Source organism: Sparus aurata, chromosome 14 (assembly GCF_900880675.1).
Source record: "Sparus aurata chromosome 14, fSpaAur1.1, whole genome shotgun sequence".
Classification (NCBI taxonomy): Eukaryota; Metazoa; Chordata; class Actinopteri; order Spariformes; family Sparidae; genus Sparus; species Sparus aurata.
The window spans coordinates 528383-550559 of record NC_044200.1 but is presented as its reverse complement, the minus strand read 5'-3'; the positions used below and the strand labels follow the sequence as shown (position 1 = coordinate 550559).

The following is a 22177-nucleotide window of genomic DNA, read 5'->3' as shown; positions in this document are numbered from 1 at the left end:
CAGACTGCAGACTCACAGTCAGACCCATGAAACACACACGGTACTTTACAGTCAGTATTCCCGGTAATAAACTGAAGGTATCAGCTGGACCGTACGTCGACGTCGCCCCCATATTGGATATGGCAGTTCAGCCCCGTGAACTAATACAAGTTAATGGAGTGAACTTTATAAAGCTCCCTCTACAAAGTGCTATAAGCTAATGTCTCTCTCTCTCCCACACCCACGCACCTGCAGCGGGTCACAAAATCACCGGCCGCTTTATAGCCTGGAGCCCCGCCTTTCCGAAACCCCTCTGTTCCGAACATAGACTTCAGTTCATCGTAATGGCGGGGTTTCACTTGTTTTCAAAGACCACGCTATTCCGAAAAGTCTATTGGGGAAACCCCTCCATTCCGAAAACCCCCCACTCTGAACGGACACAATCAGAAAGGAAACGGAGGCTGCACATTTATCCTTTTTTATTTTGTGGGTTAAAACGATCATGTGGCTGATTAACCGCAAAACAAGCCTACTTCATATTAATGACATAACGCTCATTATGCTTCAGCTGGACAAATGGCTATGTTGAATTGAAATTATTTTATCATGCTAAATATCCGAAATTGTATGAAAATTGCTCCAATGCGTTATACCAATCTTCGTGCATATTCAGACACAGCCTGATATGGGTTCTGAGCAAAGGAATGTCTGTTTTCTCCCCCGGTCTGTTGTCAGCAGGAGCAGGGGCTGCAGGCTCGCGCCTGGGTGAAGTGGGCTCAAGCCAGAGTTCAGCCGAGAGAGAAAAAATGTGTATTTCTTTTGCTCTGTGGGAGATCTCCCACAACAGAGTGGATGAGAAAGCAAGGGGGACAGATCTGCCTAGCAAACATCAGAACGCAGAGTGCTGCCTACTTTGTCTGTCACCTGGTTCAGCACCCTGGACAGCTGCCTGCGTAACTGGATGTGGGAATTTGATGCATTTGAAGCCACGACATTTGGTTTAGAAACGTCATATATAATAACATTGTTTCGAGTCGTAAACAGTTCTGTAAGTGGAAGAAATAAGAATCAATTAGGCTATTAGTGTTAGTCCTTCTTCATATAAAGTTGTGTTACAGTCGCACAGCTGGAGACCGCTAACAAAGTTAGAGACAAGAGAGACAATGAATGATATCCTGCGAAATGATGTGTGGTCAATATGACCGCTTATGGCTGAAATAGGTCAAACAAATCACATTTTCTTTTCCTTTTGTGTAATTTATATAAAAAACTATTCTCAATTAAAATACAGACACTTTTAGAAAATGGTTAGAAGTCTGTAATGTTTGCATTTTCTTCACATCGCACATTGATAACTTAATTGTGATAATGTTCAAAGTTATTATTATTATTATTTCACATAAACACACACACAGCAAGTATAATGGTACTGTGCTAGGTATTCTTTTCGTGGTTCTTGGTGATTCCTATAGACTGATAAGTGTTGTGTTTACAAATGAGCAATACATCCAGATTTCTTGAGATTTGTATTGTCAATGGGAATTTAAATTTAAATGTCAGGCGATGTTTTCTTCATGGAAATTATTTTTCGGGCAAACAATTATAAGAGAGAGAGGGAGCGGACGGGGGATCCGTTGTGTGACAGTGGAGCGGAGGGTCAGCAGCTGGATTTTGCAAGCACGGTCAGTATTATTAGTAGGTGTTTAAGGTTTATTACGTTTGCGGACATTATTACATTCAATGTAATAATGTAACAGCCTTTGCGTGCGCACAGTTTGCGTGTGTAGGCCCGTGGTCATGATAATCCGTCTATGGCTATAAGAGATGGATACACAATCAATTTCATGTAGTTTTTATTGAATCAAAAATACATAGGTAGCCTATTGTCTTCTCCTCTGCTTTTTTTTTTTTTTTTTCCAAAGACAAACTGAGCAGCAGTGCTCAATCCACTCAATCCGCTCCAGCTCCACCCGCCCGGCGCTCCTCCGAGTGCCGACAGGACTGCCAGCTCTCCGGCGCCCCGGAGCGTGGCTTCCCCGTGCACACCCCCTCCTGATCTGACTTTGTCCGTGTTACAATAAACACTCCTTGCATCCAGCTACAGCCTCCTGTCCGCTTCTGGGTCTCACCTTTGCTAAAGACACCTAACATTAACAGATCAAAACAGAGTAAACGGCAGCTATCCGACATCAGATCCACGCTCCTGCCTGCCCCAGCCAGCCCCCACACACCGGCCTGTCGCCTGCGCAGCCGCACGGGAGGGGACAGGAGAGACCCCGGCGCTGCTGCAGAGGAGCCGTGGACTGCGATAACTCTGAGCAGCATGTGAATTACAATATAATCTATTTCTCGCCTTTCCCCCGATGATCTGAATAAGTCGCTAAATTTGTCGCTAGTCGCTTTTTCGAAATAATGTCGCTTAGAGGGTCTGAAAAGTCGCTAAGTCTAGCGAGACAGTCGCCATGTTGGCAACACTGAAGAAGAGAGGCCGGTGACGTCACTCTCCTGCGCCGCTTGGGATTGCGAATTCAAATTGAATTTTGGACCTTTTTTTGCGGGGGGAGGGCTTCAAAACGAAAAAGCAGTTTTCTTTGTCTTTGTGTAACACAATGAGCAGTTTTGAAGAAGAAAATGAAAATGCAATCTGGATGATTTATTACTAATTTTATTTATGAGTCAAAAATGCAGCTCGGACTTTGAAAGGAGAAAGCATTGCGGCTAATGCATTTTAATTTTCAAATTTGACATTTCAAATTGAATTTTGGTACCTATTTGCTGGGTCATCTTTTGAAAATTATATCTTAAATGTCCTTTTCCTTATCATTTGAATTAAGTTACATAATAAGCAGTCTTGAAGAAGAAAATGAAAATGCAATTTGGATGATTTATTACTAACTTTATTTATGAGTCAAATAATGCAGCTCTGACTTTGAAATGAAAAAGCATTTCTGCTAATGCATTTTAATTTTCAAATTTGACATTTCAAATTGAATTTTGGTACCTATTTGCTGGGTCATCTTTTGAATATTAAATCTTAAATGTCCTTTTCTTTATCATTTGAATTAAGTTACAAAATGAGCAGTCTTGAAGAAGAAAATAAAAATGCAATTTGGATGATTTATTGCTAATTTTATTTATGAGTCAAAAAATGCAGCTACATTCTTAAAATGAAAAAGCATTTCTGTAAATGCATTTTAATTTGAATTATGGTACAAATTCGCTTCCATAATCATGTAGGCACGAGAGGGAGCAAGCGTATGTGTGTGTGTGTGTGCTCTCACGGATTGACAGACTGTGTGCAGCGACACTGTACCGTTAAACACGCTTTGCAAAATTTACATATTGCAGAATGCTTCTTCTTCTTTGTTGTGTGGCAAACAAACTCTTTATGGTCTGTAAAACTAAACCTGACAACTGATGAATTCGCCAACATTTTGCGTCCTCCTCCATGGATGCTTTGGGGGGGGGGGGCGTGAGAGGACGAGCGCCAACGCATGTCACAAAATGCATGTGATTGGTACCACTTGAAGTAAATTGATATAAAAAAAAAAAATTAAAAAAAAACTGTGCCTGCCTGGATATTATAGGTTACAAATCCCTTCGAGACCACTCGGCCAGTCCGAGACATTGCGAGACCGAGAGACCCGGGACCGAGACAAGACCGAGATCAAAGACTGTCGAGGCCGTGACAAGATCAAGACCACAAAAAAGTTGAGTCTCGAGAACTACATGTCTACCATTTTGGTGTTAGAAGTAAAGTCTAACTAGGGACTTTGATCAGACAAGAGTCATTTAGAACTGGCAGTGAGAGCCAGGAATCAACCTCGCTAAGCTGGAGGACTGGCCTGATTGGAAACAACATTTTACAATGTATCGAGTCGGCACAAAGCTTAACAAAGATCCAGCCCATGTAAGTTATGTACACTGATTTACTCCATGGGCCTGGAGGCAGAACAACTGTACAAATCATTTGCCTTGGGTGAAGAGGAAGAGGCTAACAATTACGTAACATGTTGGAGCTGTTTGGCCGACATGTCCTACTGAAGTGCAATGTGATCTTTGAGTGAGACAGCTAACCACGACAGCCCAGGAGGGAAGGTAGACCACAGGGGACAGTTCTTGGCCAATGACAAAAGGGTGAAAAACTAAAGACTTTTACTTCAGGATAATACTACAAATACCCCACTACAAATGTTTTTTGTTTGTTGTTAGATATATATACATTTTGTTGTTGTTGGCACAATATGTAAAAGGAGGGCCCATAAGGGACCCTTAATTGTCAAAAAGAAAAGAAAACTATAGTACTATGGTGAAAGTAGAACAATGTTACTCCAGAACATGTTTAGTAGGTATTGCTAATGTTAAAAAATAATGACACTGCTTTGTGTTACCCCAACTTTTAAAAAGGGGGTCCTGTAACTTCTTTGAAATGGCTCCAAGTGACATTCCTGACCTGTTCAAATCAATAATGTGCTTTATCAGATCAATGCTGAGCTCCTTAGACTTTACCACTTTGCCAAAATTGATCAATCAAATTACTGTATGTATATTTTTGAGCCAGCAGATTTGGTTTTGTCAGAAGACCTATAATACATTCATTATTGAACCAAACTTTATGAATGTTTTCATGAATGTGTTCCACTCATTCCAACACAGAGAAATGAGAACTGAAGAAATCATTGGAACTGAAGACTGCTGTGAATATACATGTTCTTGGCAAGTGGATAGAAACTTTTGACTGTATATCTAGATATATATATATATATAGATATTGTGTCACCTCATATGAATTGTATAACTTTAACTTTCAATCTACATTTTTTTTTAAAATTAGTATTCTATCTAAATGTATGAACAGTGCTGGCTCACTTGTATGCTCTGATTTTTTTAGATTAATTAGTGCAGTGACAATTCAAGACATGCTGTTGGGCACAGATTAACTAGTAATGCGAAGGCTTTATAGACTCAGTCCGAAGTCTCCTTATCTGCCTGCAAAATCACTGGGTCCGCCGCAATTACATCAAACGTGTTTCATATTGGATGGATGGAGAAAGAGATAATGAGCATTACCTCGAAGGCTCGGTCCAGTTGGTTCATCTCTCGGAGCTGGTTTCCTTTGGAGAAATACAGCTCTGCTCTCACTGTCAGATCACTGGGATTCTGCTGCAGGGCCCTGTCCAGAGCATTCAGAGCCTTGCACAGACACACACAGTCAATACACACTAAATGAACATCAACACATTCCTGCTCTCAGTGTCAGGCGTCTGAACTGATCTAAAGCACAGCTATAGAAAGAGGTGCAGGGTAGAGATTATTTCGGTCTCTGAGAAAAAGCAGTGTCAGCTTCAACACTGCCAGTGAGACAGGCAGGCAGGCAGAAAGGAAGTGAGAGAGAATTCAAGAATTAAGAGGTAATTTGTGAACATGTGTACGAATTCAGTAGAGACTCCATGTTGTTGGGAGGCGCTGAGAACTGTAGGTAAGACATGGTTGGCTTAGCGTAAAAACTGGAAGAATGGGGAAACAGCCTTGGTCTCTGTCTTAAGTAAAAAAAAATACACCTACCAATATCTCTCAAACTCACAGATTAACATGCCATATCATGTTCATTCAATCGACACACTAACAGAAAAGTAAAACTAACCATATGTGGTTTCCGGTGAAAATATTCCTCAAAACTTATCTCACCTGCCAGTGCAATATGACTTTGGACAAATGTCCGAAAGTTGAACATATAACATTTTTTTGTAACACTGAGAAGGCCCCTCTGCATAAACACAATGCTTGAGTACTTGAATACTTAGTAAATTTTACTGTTTAGACTATACTAGTATTTAAAGGCAGGAACACACCAGCCCAACCATTGGACGTCTGAAGCGTTTGGAGAGACTCGGACGAGGTCGGGAACATATATGTTTGGTGTGTTCGGCTCTGTCGGAAGCTTTCGGAGCCGCGCGGACATTGTCGGAGCATGCGAAGTCTGAGGAGGAGGGCCGTCGGACGTCTGAGCCATTGGATCCTCTGATTGGTTGTGTGCCAGCTGAATGGCCGTTCTGATTGGCGGTGTGCTGGCGAATCAGCGCGGTGTGTGGGAGGGACGGAATACTGTGTGCGCTTTGTTTTTCTATGCACTCCGTTCCGTCATTCCCCGTTTTCATGTTTTGCAGTAGTGGCACCAGACTAGTTGTTACGTCCGTTCAGGACGAATTAATTTGTGTAAGTTTGGAAATGCCTCGCTGCATGTTTAGTATGCAGCTGTTTTTTATCGAAAATAGTTACGTTTCGTTTTGATCGAAAGTAAAGAGAGTTGCGTGCATAAGGTTCTCGTTTACAGCTCACAACACAAGCGCCACCCGCTTATTGCATCTTGCGCAAGCGCAGAACGTACACGCTACTGTGGCGTAGGCAGCACGTCGAAGCGGTGTGTTCAATGCAACTTTTCTGCCGAACGGGTCAGACAAGAGGCAACGGAGTGGTCGGAGAGTGGTCGGATAAGGCAGTTGGACGTCTGGGCGGTGTGTGGGGGCCTTAAGGCACAGGACTTGTATTTATTCAAGTAAATAATCTAAACACTTCTTCCACCTACAGGTCATAGTAATGACTGGAGACTGGAGTGAATGCACATGCAGAAACTGGTGAGGGGTGCACACACACACACACACACACACACACACACACACACACACACACACACACACAGGCAGCCCTGTGTAGCATCTAATGTGTCATGTAGTGAACATCATATATTAATATGTGGGTATGGTCGAAGCTCAAGCACAATATATTTGATTTCTGTTATTTTAATGATGCATGGTCCAGTCTGACAATAAGATCTTATTAATGGGCACATAGGCACAGTAAAAGACAGGTGAGCAGAAATGCTGATGGTGGCGATAGAACAGAGTGTGAGGATGAGTGGCAGGTGGCTGCTGGTCTGATGTACAGCAGAGGTGATTAGTTTCCACATTAACTGTTGGAGCAGAAACCATCTCCAGCTGAGAGTTGATCATCCCTGAGTGTGCTCGTCCTAACTTGCTGTGTTATCTTCTCTCTGAGCAACACACACACACCAAGGCCACGAGATACACACACATGCATAAACACACACCTCTGTGTAGTTGCCACGCTTGCTGTAGATGGCAGACAGGAGGCGGTAACATTCAATACAGCTGCCTTCTCTGGATATGATGTCAAGTGTCATCTTCTCTGCCTCTTTGGTACGACCAGCCATGGCTAAAACCTGAGACTGACGTGGAGATACAGTGAGTGAGTGAGTGTGTGAAACAAGAAAAAGCTGTTTTTGCTGAACACACAGATGCCACAGCATTCCATGATGCAATGTGTGTGTGTGCTCACCAGAGCCAGCCAAATGTCAGTGCTGTCTGGCTGCAGGGCGGCAGCCTCTCTGTACACCTGCAGCGCCTCCTCGTAGCGACCTGTGTTGTAGTAAAGAGCTCCGAGAGGGGTCAGGATGTCCACCTTTCTCGTCACCTGCAGCGCCCTGCAGTAAAAGGTCAAAGGTCAAAGGTCACAACATGGCTTTCTATGATGGAGGTTCTGTTCAAAAAAGTTTTAAGCTGCTATGTACAATGATATAACAACAAAATGTGTATGTGCACATTTGTGTGTAATGTGTACACTTATAGGACTTCTTCAAGCGAAGAGCTGAAAATAGCTCCCCCTTCCTGTAAATCATCCATTGGACTGGAATCATCACAATGAAGCACATAAGGTCATCAGATACAATGGTGGTCTTCACTGCAAAATATATATTAATATATTCATATATACAGTACATTATAATATATATGTATATTCACGATACTGTATGATTTAATATCAAAAACCAAAGAGCTTCTGTTTGTTTCATTTATATGTAATTATCAACAGATATTATTATTAAAACACTTGTAAAAATAAATAGCCAATAATCCACAGAGGAGGGCAAACAGCAACAAACATTAACTGTACCTTCAGGCAAACAAACAACAAATATTCATTCAAAAAGTTAGTGGCACCAGTAAATGAGCATGGCAAAAATGACCTTTGTGTTCAGTCTTTGGCATAAGTTTCGCATTTCTGATGTAAGTTTTGTCTGTCCAGTTCTTTTCAGTTTTTTAACAAAGCCAGAGTTCAAAAATCTGTTTAGTTGGCCTCTTTTATGGTCACACACATTTTCTGCTCGTTTTGTAATGAGACATGTTTGTATAATGAACCTTCTTTTTAATAATTCAATCGTCATGCTAGTCAACAAATACTTTTTCTTTTTTTTTTTAAAGATTTTTTAGGCATAGATACCTTTATTTGACAGTGGATAGACAGGAAATGGGGGAGACAGGGGGGTGTGACATACAGCAAAGGTCCTCTGGCTGGGATTCAAACCAGGGTCCGCTATGTATGTGGTATGTGCTCCTAACCACTCGATGATCTGCACCCCGGAAATGATTTTTTTTTACAAAATCTATTAATTTCCAGTTCTACGACAAATAGACAAATAGATACATTATGAAATCCATAATGGAGATAAAACAAAGTATAAAAAACCTTAACAAACCAATAAATAAATACATAAATACAAAAAAAACCCTGAGTCAGTAGATATTTGAACACACAGCCCTAGAGGTTACGATAATAATATGCAAAAAGAACATTCAAGAAAAACCCTGCAGCATGAAGGCAGAGACATCAGGGTCTACGTAATTTAGATACGGTTCCCAAATGTTACAGGACTGGTCTGTTTTTGAATGTATTGAACATGTAAGGTACCCCTATGGCACTAAGTCAAACAGCACTCTCTGCCAGCCTTAAACAGGTGGTACATTTGCATTAAACCACTGCAATAAGATGTTTTGCTCGTGTCGTCTCTGAGCTCTCATCTTCAAAGGTGTCGGCGTGTAGTATGTTGATAAAAGAATTCTGCGGTGGCAAGGCTGGGTGGAATGATAGAGCAATCTTTATTAAAACAGATCTCAAATGCCTGCATTCGAACAGAGTGCGGCCCCATGTCTGGTGTTCTGAAATCGGTGGCAAAGTTATGCCAAACGCTTTGCCTTCGATCTTAGGAATTCTACCAATACCCACCACCTTTGTCTGGTGTGTGGGGCCTTTTTAGAGCCTATTGTCCATAACCGCCCACTTCTCCTAATTGGTCACTTTGATAGATTAAAGGTACATCTATCCAATGGGAAAGAAAAGAAGGATGGGTCTGCCTCACATCCCCTATGAAATAAGTAGGGCTGTCAAACGATAAATTTTTTTAATCGCGATTAATCTCATTTTGTCCATAGTTAACTCGCGATTAAACGCAAATTAATGGCAATTTTTTTGGCACATTTTTTTCTGTTCTAAATGTACCTTAATGTATTTTTTTCATGTTCTTAATACTTTTAACAACATAAGAATGGGCAAATATGCTTGCTTTATGAAAATGTTAATTCAACACTTCAAATCATGCAGGAAAATAAAAGGCTCAAATGTCCCCTCACCCTAAATGGGATGAAAACATTGTGATGTCTGCTTTTGGCGAGGGGGGTGCAGTGGGCTCTCTGCATCTGCCATGTGTTTGGCTTGCAAATGATATTTGAGACTCGACGTACTTCAATTGTAACTCATTTCATGTCGACAGGACGTACAGATAACTTTTGTCCTATTGACCGAACCATCTGGCAGTGTTTTGAAAGTGAATTTGCCGTTCATAAGTCCTTTCTCCATATCTTTTCACTTCCGCTTTTCAGTCCACCGTGTTTTTCCCGAACGCCAACCCTGCTTCTTCTTCTTCTGATTGCCTTTCTTATTCTTCAGCCACCCTCTGGATCAAGACTACAGATGCCATCGACGGCCGTAAATCAAACAATGCGCGTTTCTTTTTTTTTCATATCGAGCGTTAATTGCGCGTTAAAATTTTTTTACGGCGTTAAGAGGATGTTGCGTTAACGAGTTATTAACGCGTTAACTTTGACAGCCCTAGAAATAACTCTTGTGTGTGTTATTTAACTTTGCTGATGTCAGCTAAAGTAGACAGGATGGTCTCTCTTAAACTTAGATGACAATGTACAGTTGAGTCTGCTCCAAACCTCTGGTGTGGGCTACTTCCTGTAGCTTATCTCTGAAGCCCACCTCAGGGCTGATCAGGGCTCCTGGTCCTGGGGACCCTCAACCTGTCGTATTCCCTGACTTGTCTACAGGGGAGCATCTGGTCCTATCCCATCTTGTCTTCCCTCTATTCACTATTGTCTCGGAGCCCAGAATGTGTAAGAAAAACACAGACACTACATTCGCAACATAAGTAAGGAATACAGTACAATCTCTTATTGTTTTTTGACAGCTTACACACAGCCCATCATATCTATTGATAATGGAGCAAGCTAGAAAAGGCATGCGAACTGCATACAGTACATGCCACTTTCATTAAATCTCTAGAAAAATTTAGCTTTGGAAATCATACATTCAACAGATCAAAATTCTCTATAGCACACCCATAACAACATTCACGACAAACGGATTAAACTCATGAAACTTTTTACTCAGCAGAGGAACCAGACAGGGACTATTCATCTTATTCATCTACATCAAAATAATAACACGTATCACCAGAATCACAACAAACATAAAACACAAAATCAGTCTGTATGCAGATGCAGATTCATCAAAAACTCACACAAATTACTCAATGAATCCATCAAAATCATCAAACAATGTAAAAACAATAAATCCAGAATCTAACTAACAACATCACAAAAATCAAAAACTCAAGTGGGGCCAGAAACTTTTTAAACGTTTGCGATTTTTTAAATCTGGTTGGTTTTAACCACCCGTTGTAGAGCCTTCCTGTCCTGGGCAGTGATGAATCATCCCTGTTTGTGATATTTCCAGTCAGGATGCTTTCTACTGCTCCTCTGTAATAGTTGCCAAGAATCTTGGAGGCTAGGAGGCAGAGCCTTTTCAGTGTTTTTTAACCAGGGTGGTGATATTTGATTGCAGAGGTAGGTTCTCAGGGATGGTAATTCCAAAGAACCTATAACTGTTCACCTGCTCGACATCATCAGCGCCATTGAGGCAGACAGGGGTGTGTTTCTTTCCCTCCTTTTTTCTAAAATCAGCTCCTTGTTTTCTCTAAAGCTAAACAATAGATTTTCTCTGTGTGGCACTCTGTTCATTCTGGTTTGACCTCTTATCGTTCGTTATGTGGCTGATTATTTGTCCCTTTTTTATAGTTTGGTCACTATGAAATAAAAACTTGAAGTGCTTGAATAAAAAGACAAACAATCCAGTAACAATAACTACAACAATTAATTGTTTTATTCTCTTTCAGAGGTCAAAGGTCAAAGTCAGCTATACAGCAGCAGCAGCAGCAATGCAGCTGTTAACATTTTTGCTCCAGGCTGCTACTGAAGTATGATACTTTACTCACCTCTTGTACCAGGACTCAGCTTCTTTGTTCTCATTGGATGATCGGAGCAGACGGCCCAGGTTCACCATGGCAACGTAGTGTGCTGGTTTGAGTCTAACAGCTTGCTGGTAGTGAGCTGCTGCCAGCTCCCCCTCTCCTGGACAAGAGCAGAGAGCAAAGATGATGGAAAAGAAGGAGAAATGAGGAAGCAAATAAGGAAGGAGACAAGAAACGTGTATGGGAGAAAAAACAATGGAGAGTGGGAGTAAAGGACAAAACACAGAATGTAAGAGAAGTGAGACAGGTGAACCAAACTGATGGACACTGTTCAACATATTCTGGCATTTATAGACGAAACAACTACTCGATTACATGAGAAAATAATCAACAGATTAATCACCAGTTGTTAGTTGTAAGCCTAGTTTATAATAATAACAATACTACTAACAATTACATAACCATTGAAAATCATATCATATCTACAGGAAAAACATTCCATTTGAATACTTTCTGAGAAGTGCTGTATCAGCTTGTTTATGTGGGGGATGTTTGATGATGATAACAACTTATTGTGCTAAGTAAGGGCTCAGTGACTTGTTACTTGTGCACAAGTTGGGCCCTGCAAGTCCTTTTCCACAGCTGAACAGTGACAAGGGTTCTCAAGTTACTTATAATTCCATAAGGCTCCCACATTTATTGTTAAATTTAGCTCACAAAAATTTACATTTTTCAAAGCTATAAAATCTGATGAAACAGCTTTTTTGTGTCACAACTATAAAAAAAAGCTGCACATTTGGATTATACATTTGTTTCATGTCAAAATTCACAAGCATATAACAACCTCCATAAAATGATGATTTCTTTATGGGGTCAAATGGCTGCTACTGGTAAAGCAATTTAGAAACAAATCTAAATGTACAAACAAATCTGGTCATTTTGGTACAAACCATGCAGACTAATTGTTTTGCAGCAAGTTTCTATATCTCTGGCTCAAGTTGATTGAAGACCTGACACAAATGGCTGCCTGGGAGAATCCTAAAAACTTCTGGTATGCTCAGGAAAAAAAGCCATTTTCTGTGAAGGGGCTAAATGAGTAGTCAGGACAAATCTGCTTTGCTATCATCTCATCAGTAAAAACCTGCATGGACCTTTGAAGGGAGCCACTTGATATACAGACAATGGTCGAATGCTTTTGTCAATGTGACCCTGTGCATGTCTGTGTGCTGTATGTAATACTATGGTCTTAATGTTTTTATCTCTAGGTGCAGAGGCAAAGAGCCACTGGTTATAACCTCACCTGTATCAACCAGAAACACCCCGTAGTTATTATGCAGGTCAGAGCTGTCAGGACAGTTCTCTATACCTTCGAGATACACTTCACTGGCTTCAGCAAAGCGTTTCTGTGGGAGCAGCAGATGAAATGGAAGGTACAGGATTAAAACAGGAATCAAATACTCCTAGGTTAGACTGAACTACAAGTACATTTTATCAAGTAAACTTAAGTGTATTTCTTCAGTATACTTTATGTAATTAGTCCAGTGTTTCCCCTATATGCACCTAGCAGTGGCGGACCGCCACTGCTGAAATATGACCGCCGCTGCTGATTTATTTATTTATTTATTTATTTTTAACGAGGAGAGAGGAGAGGTGGAGAGTGGGCTCAGTCTTGTCTCTTTAGAAACAGCTGGTAGAATAATGAACTTAAATATAACAATTTCGGCTGCCAGTATCCATGGTTCTATTGTCATATTTTGCTTGGCATCTATCATTGTCTCTGTCAAAGTAACTTTGCAAGCGATCTCCTTCGCTACATTCATCCAGATATATCGTTACCGGTTGATGCAGGTGATGCGCCGCGCTAAACTCCGCTATTCCGTGCAGTGCCGTGCCGTGCTGCGCTGCCTCTCAGCATACACCATCACGGAGGTAACGTTAGCGGCAGGTTTGGAGAAGGTGCAACGAGAAACTTTGAGTTTACTTGATAATGTCAGCACAACGATTTTAACAAGCATCGGGTAGATGTCAACAATGAAGCAAGCAACACTGATCACTGATTCAGGATTATCATTCGGGGTAGATGGATTTGTGCCGAGTTCACAAGTAAGGACTCTGACTTTGAGTGGCGTTCTAGTGTACTTTTTCTGGTAGGAAGTCAGAAAATTCCTTCTGTCTCGAACGCAGCATTACTATGAGCGAGGGCCACTGTGACCCGCGAAAGCTGTCAATCTCAAATTACTGACAGATTACTTCACAGAGGCACAGACCTTTTGGATTGTTCTAGTATTTGTGTTATGTGATTTTACTGTATATGGTTGGTGATATATTTTTTCTGAAATTATTGTCCATAATTGTTTTAAAGATTACACTTTCATTGTGTTCAATAAAAGTGTATTTTCCTAAGGCTTGAGACACCTCATGTGTAAGCTAGACAGACATTTCCCCTGCTCATTACTGTGCATAAATGTACTATTATGTACTTAAGCCTAAGCCTCTGGTGGCGACAGACACATAGAAACCTCCTGGCAGGGTGCACTTTGCACTTTGCTTTTGCACGCGGGTGAACACTCAACTCCACTGCTACAACTCTATCCTAGGCAGGGCCGCCTTAACCTAATGTTAGGCCCCGGGGCTGAGAGGTTTTGTAGGCCCTCCATCCCCTCGATTTATAGAGTCTCATTTTAAAAAAGCGTAATATCAAGGTAATCTACATCACAAAATGCAGTAGTTTCTTTCAAGACATACAACAGTGAATTTTCCCTCTTTGAGCCAGAAAACACCAAAATATTGTTATTAACATATCACTGAGCCCACTTGAGCATAAACACAACACGCTTTTTTTAACAACTACACACAGCACATTATGGTGATAATAAAACCAAAATGTGTGCGAATATGATTTCAAACGATATTATGGAAAACATCACCAACCATCATCTGTCTGCACAAACATTGATAATAACTAATAACAGCATAAGCGAAGAACATGCACCTGCACACACACACTCCATTCAGCCCCATGGATAGCAACATGGCCTAATGCCAGGTGCCAAAAAGATGAAACTGAGCAACATTTATAGAAGGTTTGCAGTATAATCTTAAAACATAATTTAATTTGCGGAAACAAAAATTTATTCTGTGCTCAATAAATGTATTTGCATGTTTGCTTTTATGCATTTTAAGGTGCAATAATAACCCCTGCACTCTCACAGACTCTTGCTGGCTGCGCTGCAGACCACTCACTCTTGCTCTCAATCTCTCCTTCTGTGCGCTCAACTTCGCCTGCACACTGGCTTAAGTTAGCACTGCGTTAACAGCTAATCTGAATTTAGGGTCTGATCTCTAAGTCTCCCACTGGGTTGACTTTGTGGCACATTTATATGGCTGTGCCAACTTGAGCGAGTATTGGCCATCATTGCTGCACTCTGTCCTCTGCTGCAGCGGCGCAGTTACGCGCGTCTCAGAGTGACACCTCCATCCCGATACAAGTCCAGCAGGCTCCACATTGATATAGTAAATAGCTACCCGCAGTGTCTCCACCTCGCTGAGTCGTTTGTCTTTCACCTCCAGCGGCAGATGCTTTCTGAGCCGTGCGTGGCCTTCATTTACGCAGCACACTCGAGCTGCTCCTTTTGTGGATGAACGCAGGCTCGAAGGAGTAATCACACACGCCGAGGAGTCCGTGAAAGGAGAAATACGATAACCGTGTGTAAGGTAAACTCTGGCCGTGCACGGGGTCGAGGTATGCGGCGTCCAGGTGGAAGGGCAGTCCGAGTCGGAGCTAGGGCTGGGCGATATGGACTAATAGTCATATCCCGATATATTTAGGCTGAATATCGATAAACGATATATATCCCGATATTTTTATGCAAAGTGAGAGCAAATGTTCAGTCAAAATCAAAGCCAAATATGACATGTGGGTGGGAATTTAGTCATTTTAGGGGCAAGTCCATTTGGCCTTCACTTTTTTTTTTTTTGTCAGGGGCCCAAAGGCCACTGAGTAAAATTTGTTGATTTACCTTTCAGACTGATACCATAACATCCTAATTTATAATAAGACATGGATTATGTATTAAAACATTTTTTAAATACCAATGTCAAGTTAATGTTACATTACAAAACAGTTTTTTTAAATAGGGTTAGAGTGAGGTGAGTTTTGTGACACTACACTGAATATTAGTGTTATTGAATATTTCTCCCAAATAGAAATTCCCCCAAATTATGGCAAAGCACATTTTTTCCAAACAAAAAACCTGTAGAATAACCAGCAGGAGACCACTGATGTGTGGAATGATTTTGGTGGCACTACACTCTGAATAATAGTGAAGTTATTGAATATTTTTTGTAGTTTCTCTTTTCAGTGTTGCACTTTGTAGATGGTCCCTGCGCCCTCGTCTCACAGCTGGCTGACCATACAGACCAGAGTTAATGTCCAGACGCTCGTTTTGATTAACATACGGTTGTAGCTCGTTGTCTACCGTACTACGGTAGGAAAGAGCCGTTTTTTGTGTTTTAACAAGGTTTCACTTATGAGTTATTGATCCGGGAAGTTTGAATCTGTGAATTTATTTCCAACTTTACCGGACTAAATCCTACCACATACGTCAGTTACGTATCATGTCAAAACCGGCTGCGCTCGCTCGCTGTGCTGTAAGTTTCGTTCTTCTGTTTTGAGACGCTGCTGCTGTTTGAGAGGCTTTCACGTGAGATCATCGTGATGATGAGACTCCACCTGCTCGAACCGCGGACTCACTGAAGTTACTGTGAGTGACTACTGTGCACTCAGGTGGCTGTAATTCAGGGCAAGCCCGCTACGTTGACCGGTGGCCGTGCGATGATATTTTTTTTCACGGGGTATCAAGGCCAAAGTGCGGGGCAACGGCGGCCACCAAAGTGTTTGATGAAGAGTGCCGTGTCTGTTCCAGCCCCTCCCCTCTCTGTGCATGAAGGAGGAGGGGCGGGGGGAGCAGTGCAGAGAGCTCCGGGTCAGCAGCTTGCCCGGAGCAAGGACCACAGCGCAAATTTGAACTATATCGATGTATGCGATATGGTCTAATTCCATATCACATTTCAAAAATATATCGATTTAAGTTTTATATCGATATATCGCCCAGCCCTAGTCGGAGCGCATCCTTGTTGTGCGCTCCGGTGTGGAGAAGCCATGGAGAGCAAGCGTGGACATATGAAACAGGCTCCACCAACGCCTCTCTATTAATTAAAAAGGATAGAACATGTTTGCATGGAGTGTGATCCGGGGCAGAGAAGTAGCCCTATCTCTCTCATCAAGATACAAATTGTTTGCATAATGTTCCGACGACACTGATATTTGGAAATTGACTGGCATTGAGTGAAGACGAGGGCCGCATGCGGCCCGCGGGCCTCCAGTTGCCCCTGATCAAGACAAACATCTAAGCAAATGTGCATTTCTCTTAAAACAATGCACAACCACAACAATTTAAAACCTGCACAAACTATAAATACAGCACTTTCTTACCTTTTTAGAAGTGCTTTCGTCTGGTCTTGCCGACATGTTAGCATCTTTACTTTGACAGGACTCCGGTCCCATTTTCGCCCAATAAGCGCGCACTTTTGCGTCAATATTGTTTCCCCAGCGACCAGGGTCACTGTTACATGTGTCATTTGACTCGTCTCCCCCTGACTGCTTTGCAGCCTGGTCCTCTCTCTGGGGCCCGAGTGCTCCCCCCTCCTCCTCCCCTCCACTGCTGCTCCTCTCCAGCTACATCCACCTGCACGGCCTGCGGCTCCTCCGCTCCCTCCGGTGTGTGAGATAGCGAGCTTCCCCTGGTGCTGGCTCCATCTTCAGCAACAGCTGATTTAAAAAAGCTTTGGGATCCTCTTCAGTAATTCTTTTTCGCAAAACTTTTTATAATAAGTTTTTTTCTTCTCTGGGCACCACTCTCAAACGTCCTCCCCGACATTTTCCACTAAATGTCACTCAATCATAGGGACACACCCCAAAACTAACTATAGACATTCTGATAGGTCAGCCAACGGGCCACAGGCTATGGGGCCACGTGGGTCACTCCTAATTTGGATCAATCAGCAGCCACGTAACGTGCGATTAGAGTGATTGACAGAAAACCTGACAAGTTACAAAACAATATGATCTTTTCAGCTCATCGTGAACCTGAACTTGGGAGGCCCTTGAACTTATGAGGCCCCTGGGCTTCAGCCCAGGTAAGCCTGTGCATTAAAGCGGCCTTGATCCTAGGGGAAACACTGATTTGTCTGCAAATATCAGTCTACTAGCAGTATATCTGTAAGAGTACTACCTCAACACGCCTTGGAGCTGAATTGGCTCACTTAACCGTAACCCTTTATGAAGTTGTACTTCTAGGTATTCCTTAAAGTTTAATAGTCGTAAACTTTGGGTAAACAGCTTGTTTAAATCTCAGATTTATTTAATTTTAACTATACTATGAACTATACTGGAAATGAACCTATTGATACCGGTTTTATACTTTTAGCACACTTTTTACTTTATGAAGTATAGCACAAGAGACCTACATATACAGTATAAATGTACTTTTAGTTTAGTTTTACAGCCAGTGATTATGACGTAAGAGGAGGGTAGAAAGAAAAGGAAGACATAAAGGACAGGGCTGCCTGTTGGAGTTTAACCCTGCCAAGGCTCAGGATCAGCCTTTGTACATAGGGTAAATGCTCCACCAGGGGTGAGCTACCAGGTCACCCCGACATCTAAATGAACTTCAACTGTGAACTATACTACATGTGTACTTATAGGTATACTGTTAGTTTGCTAGTTACAAACTTCTAGTCCACTTTATAGCTTACGGAAGTAACTGTAAAGCATTGTTTTCAATCCTTGTCGTTGGGGTCTCCTGCCCTGCATGTTTTAGATGTTTCTCTGCCCCAACACACGTGATTAAAATTCAAACTTGTTATGAAGCTCTGCTGAAGCCTTATGATGAGCCATTTAATTGAATCAGGTGTGCCTTGTCCACAATAATACAGATATTTTTCTGCACGTTTGGCCTCTTTTGTCTGTGTTTGAGAGTGTATTTTATTTATTTTTTTCTGTTTTGTTGTTTAGAGTTTCTGTACAACAGCACCTGCTGGATCTATCGCCATTAGACAATGTATTTTGTATGTGATTTTATATGTAATACATATGATCAGACTTAAGCACAACCATTAATAATAACTATGTAAAAATAGCGGTCTTCTCACTGTTGGCCTTGTTTGCTGTTAGAGTTCATTTATAATGATCAAAGCAATCCCTAAACTATTTCATATACACTTAAAAGTTCCTCGTTGTCACTTTAAAACATAACTGTTTTCACCACAACACAACTTTTTCCGTCAAAACGGCTATAAATGAAAGAAATCACTTAATATTTATCAATCATTTTTCCTTTCACATAACATTTTCCCACGAATTTCAATTCAGTTCTCCTTCATTTTTATAATTTAATCTTCAACCCCTCATCCAGTATAAACCAAGCATACTTCACAATAATTTTTATATAGTTATTTTGTATGGGCAATTAAATCTTTGGTAACCATATCAAAAGTAACTGAGAGCATATTTTGTTATTTTAGTTTCAAAGAAGCATGTACTAATTATAAACCTGAATAAACATATTTTCTGCAGATGGGTGAGCATATGTGTGTGAGTGTGAGAGAGGAGTGTCCGTGTGTTTTCTGGATGCTTCACCTGCTCAGCATAAAGTGATGCCAGACTCGAGTAAGCATCAGCAAAATGTGGACCAAAGCGTATGGAGTCCTTCAGCAGAGTTACAGCCTCTTCCTCCTTTCCCTGGGATCTGGAACACATCATCATCCTCGTCATCATTACCATCATCATTACTATCATTATCATCACTATCATCATCATTAATAGCAAGAGTATGACATTTACAATAACAGCCAAAGCTAAATACAGTTATATACAGTTTTTCATCTCATTGTCATTAAATCTCTTCATATCCCCAAAACACACAGCACAAATATAGACACACACACACACACAAACACACGTTCACGCACAAACTTGCAGCAGTGAATCGATGGCTTAGTTGGTCATCAAACAGCTGCACTGATAACACAGAGATGATAATCGAGCTGAGACATTATAACTGACTTAATTTCAGCTTCTATTATTGCTGTTTTCTATTAGAGCCAACAGAGCTCAGGGCAGTCTGCGCTGTTTGAATGTAAAACAAACAAACAAAAAAACTCCACGGCTGTATAAAGAACTTGTCTTTTACAGCGAAAGTGTTGGGGTTCAAAACAATTGCTGACTTTCATTCAGTAAGTGTGGTGAATCATTATTTTCCAGGCCCTACAGCCTTTGAATCCAGTATGACTAATGCCTCTTTATCTTCAGCTGACAATTAATTTCCATCAGAGTACTGAATTCAAAAGCTTTTAATTTTTAATGACTTCTGATTGGCACAGGTTGCTTTACTTTGTGAGCCACTATCACACAATGTGCATCTGTTCTCTAACAGCCCTCCAGTGTTTGTGTTTGAATGCCTGTGTCTTACTTGAGGAGATTTCCCAGGTTAAACAGAGCTCGGTTATGCTGAGGGTTGATGTCCAGTGCTTTCCTGTAGTAGTTCTCAGCTTCCTCTGGGCTCTGAGTCAGAGTGCCAAGATTGTTCATGGCGCTGGCATGGCGGGGGTATAACCTGAAAAGAGCAGGAAGTAAGAAAAGAAGGACAGCAGAGGGAACAAAGAGGAGTTAACATTTATTGAGAACAGTCTTATTATTGACACAGCAGTTATGAAGCGCCATTAGCATTCATTGAGAAACATGCTGAAACGCGTCAGTCCAAGGGCTGTCTAGCTCGGAACTGAGCATCGGCATCAAACTGTGTTCATCTTCGGAACCACTAATGGCTGCAGGCCTCCCGAGGGAAGAATACCATATCATGATCTCGATTGGATGAAGTGCCTTGTCACAGTGATAGACATTATCTTCAGAGTAAATGATGCAGATAAATCAGCAGTGAGTATGTGGAAGCTGCAGCCAGCAGTCTCTCTGCTGACATTTACTGCTGCCCTTATCACTGCTACAAAAGACCTCTGTGTAATTGAAATACACTTTTGTAGTTGGTGTCCATAATGGTGACACAAGCCTGACAAGACGCTTGAGGCAGGAGAGGCAAGACTCTACACTGTTTCTATGGTAACTTTATTCCACGTGTTAATAAGCTGCAGTTTCACAGTTTCAACACCTGAGAGAAACCAACTGAGTCTACCTGTTCACTTAGATCCTTTTTTTTTTTTTTTTTTATAATTTTATTTTATCAATTTTCTGTGGGTCATCATAGTTAAGTACCAGGAAGTACATCAGAGTAACATCAGAGTTTCATCAAAATTCCATCAAATTCAGAGTTACATTTTTTACGTTCGATGCTTTCTTCCATAATAATAATTAGTTATACAGACCCACCCTTACCACCCCACCCAACCCACCCTTCCATCCACCCTACCTATCCCACCCCACACCCCTTAACCCACCCACCCGCACCCGATAGAGCTGAATACCCCAAGTACCCAAGAATTCTCTTGAGAGAAGGAGCCCCTGAAGCTTCTATCTAAATGCTGGTATACATTCGAAACCTGACACATTTACACACTCATACACCAGATAAAACACTAAGATCCATCACATCACTCTGTGAGTTGTCCGATCAACAGTCGAGCAGAGCGATAAAGGAAAGACCACACCCTCTCGCACAGTGAATGACAAAACTAATATATGGCACTGCACATAGTAGTCGTAGTGAGTAGGCTCATATCCCATAAAGGAACAAGGCAGACCCACCATCACGCAAAGTCATCACAAAGTAAGTTAAGAATAACACAGTCAATGCTGGGAATATCATTAAAGCATGACATAGCCTCATCATGTGTAGTGGTGATGCTATCAACAAGTGAAATCAGACACTGAACAATTCTTTGCATTGAGCATGAAGCTGGCTTCATACTTGACCACAGAATTTTTGTACTTTTATGTGAAGCACTTGTTACCTATTCTTAGAACAGTGCTGTACAAATAAAGATTATTATTCAGAGAAAAATTTAAGATTTGACTGGATGAAAGTGCATCTGGCGTTATTTGGATGCATCATCTGGGGAACATGAATATCTGTCACATATATCATGACAATCAATGCACTTCACTCTGTACTAAACTGATGGACTAACTCTCAGACTAACTGACTGCTCTCTTTAGAGCCCTGCTGCTAGTACAGATGTACGTCTGTGAAATAAGTGAAGTCAATCCAGGGTGGATTGAAGATGAAGATGGCACACTAACCTAAGGAAACTGAATCAGTATCTGCTTATTGCACCTTTGTCACATAAAGTCTGGCCTTCTGAAGGAGGTTCAAAGAATTGATTTATTTCTAGTCACTCATTATGCTTTAATTAAGGTACTGTGTGACTAGAGAGCCAAACATGTTGCCTCCAGTGTGACTGTTTCAATGGAACCCATGATTTGTAACACATGTAGTGTGGGGGTTCTCTGAGGAGTGAAACAGTCTACAAGTTTTCACACAATAAATTTTGTGAGTGGTCCAGAGCAGTAAATCTTTGCTCACTTCACTGGGTGGTTAACTTATCAGTTATCAACCATAAGAAGAAGCTAATTATTGGTTATTGATCTGCTAAAGAACATCCATTACATGCACCCCCCTACTTTTTTGTCTCCTTGCTCTTCCTTACAGCTGTCTATGACCTGAAAATCAATCAATGTTGCCATCAATAAATGATCCCCTAAATACATAGTTGAAAAGATAAGCAAGATAAGGAGTCTCA

General features: G+C 41.3%; 1 protein-coding gene across 1 annotated transcript in view; it reads right to left on the bottom strand.

Annotated features, from left to right (window-relative positions):
* Positions 1-22177, bottom strand: part of tmtc1 (transmembrane O-mannosyltransferase targeting cadherins 1) — a 276866-nt gene that overhangs the window by 11672 nt on the left and 243017 nt on the right. Inside the window, exons 11-17 of the mRNA XM_030439340.1 lie at positions 19897-20040; positions 19065-19173; positions 12666-12768; positions 11390-11525; positions 7336-7480; positions 7088-7225; positions 5050-5172 (exon numbers count right to left, since the gene is read on the bottom strand). Of these exons, the coding sequence (XP_030295200.1) occupies positions 5050-5172; positions 7088-7225; positions 7336-7480; positions 11390-11525; positions 12666-12768; positions 19065-19173; positions 19897-20040 (898 nt within the window). The remainder of the gene's footprint in view (positions 1-5049; positions 5173-7087; positions 7226-7335; positions 7481-11389; positions 11526-12665; positions 12769-19064; positions 19174-19896; positions 20041-22177) is intronic.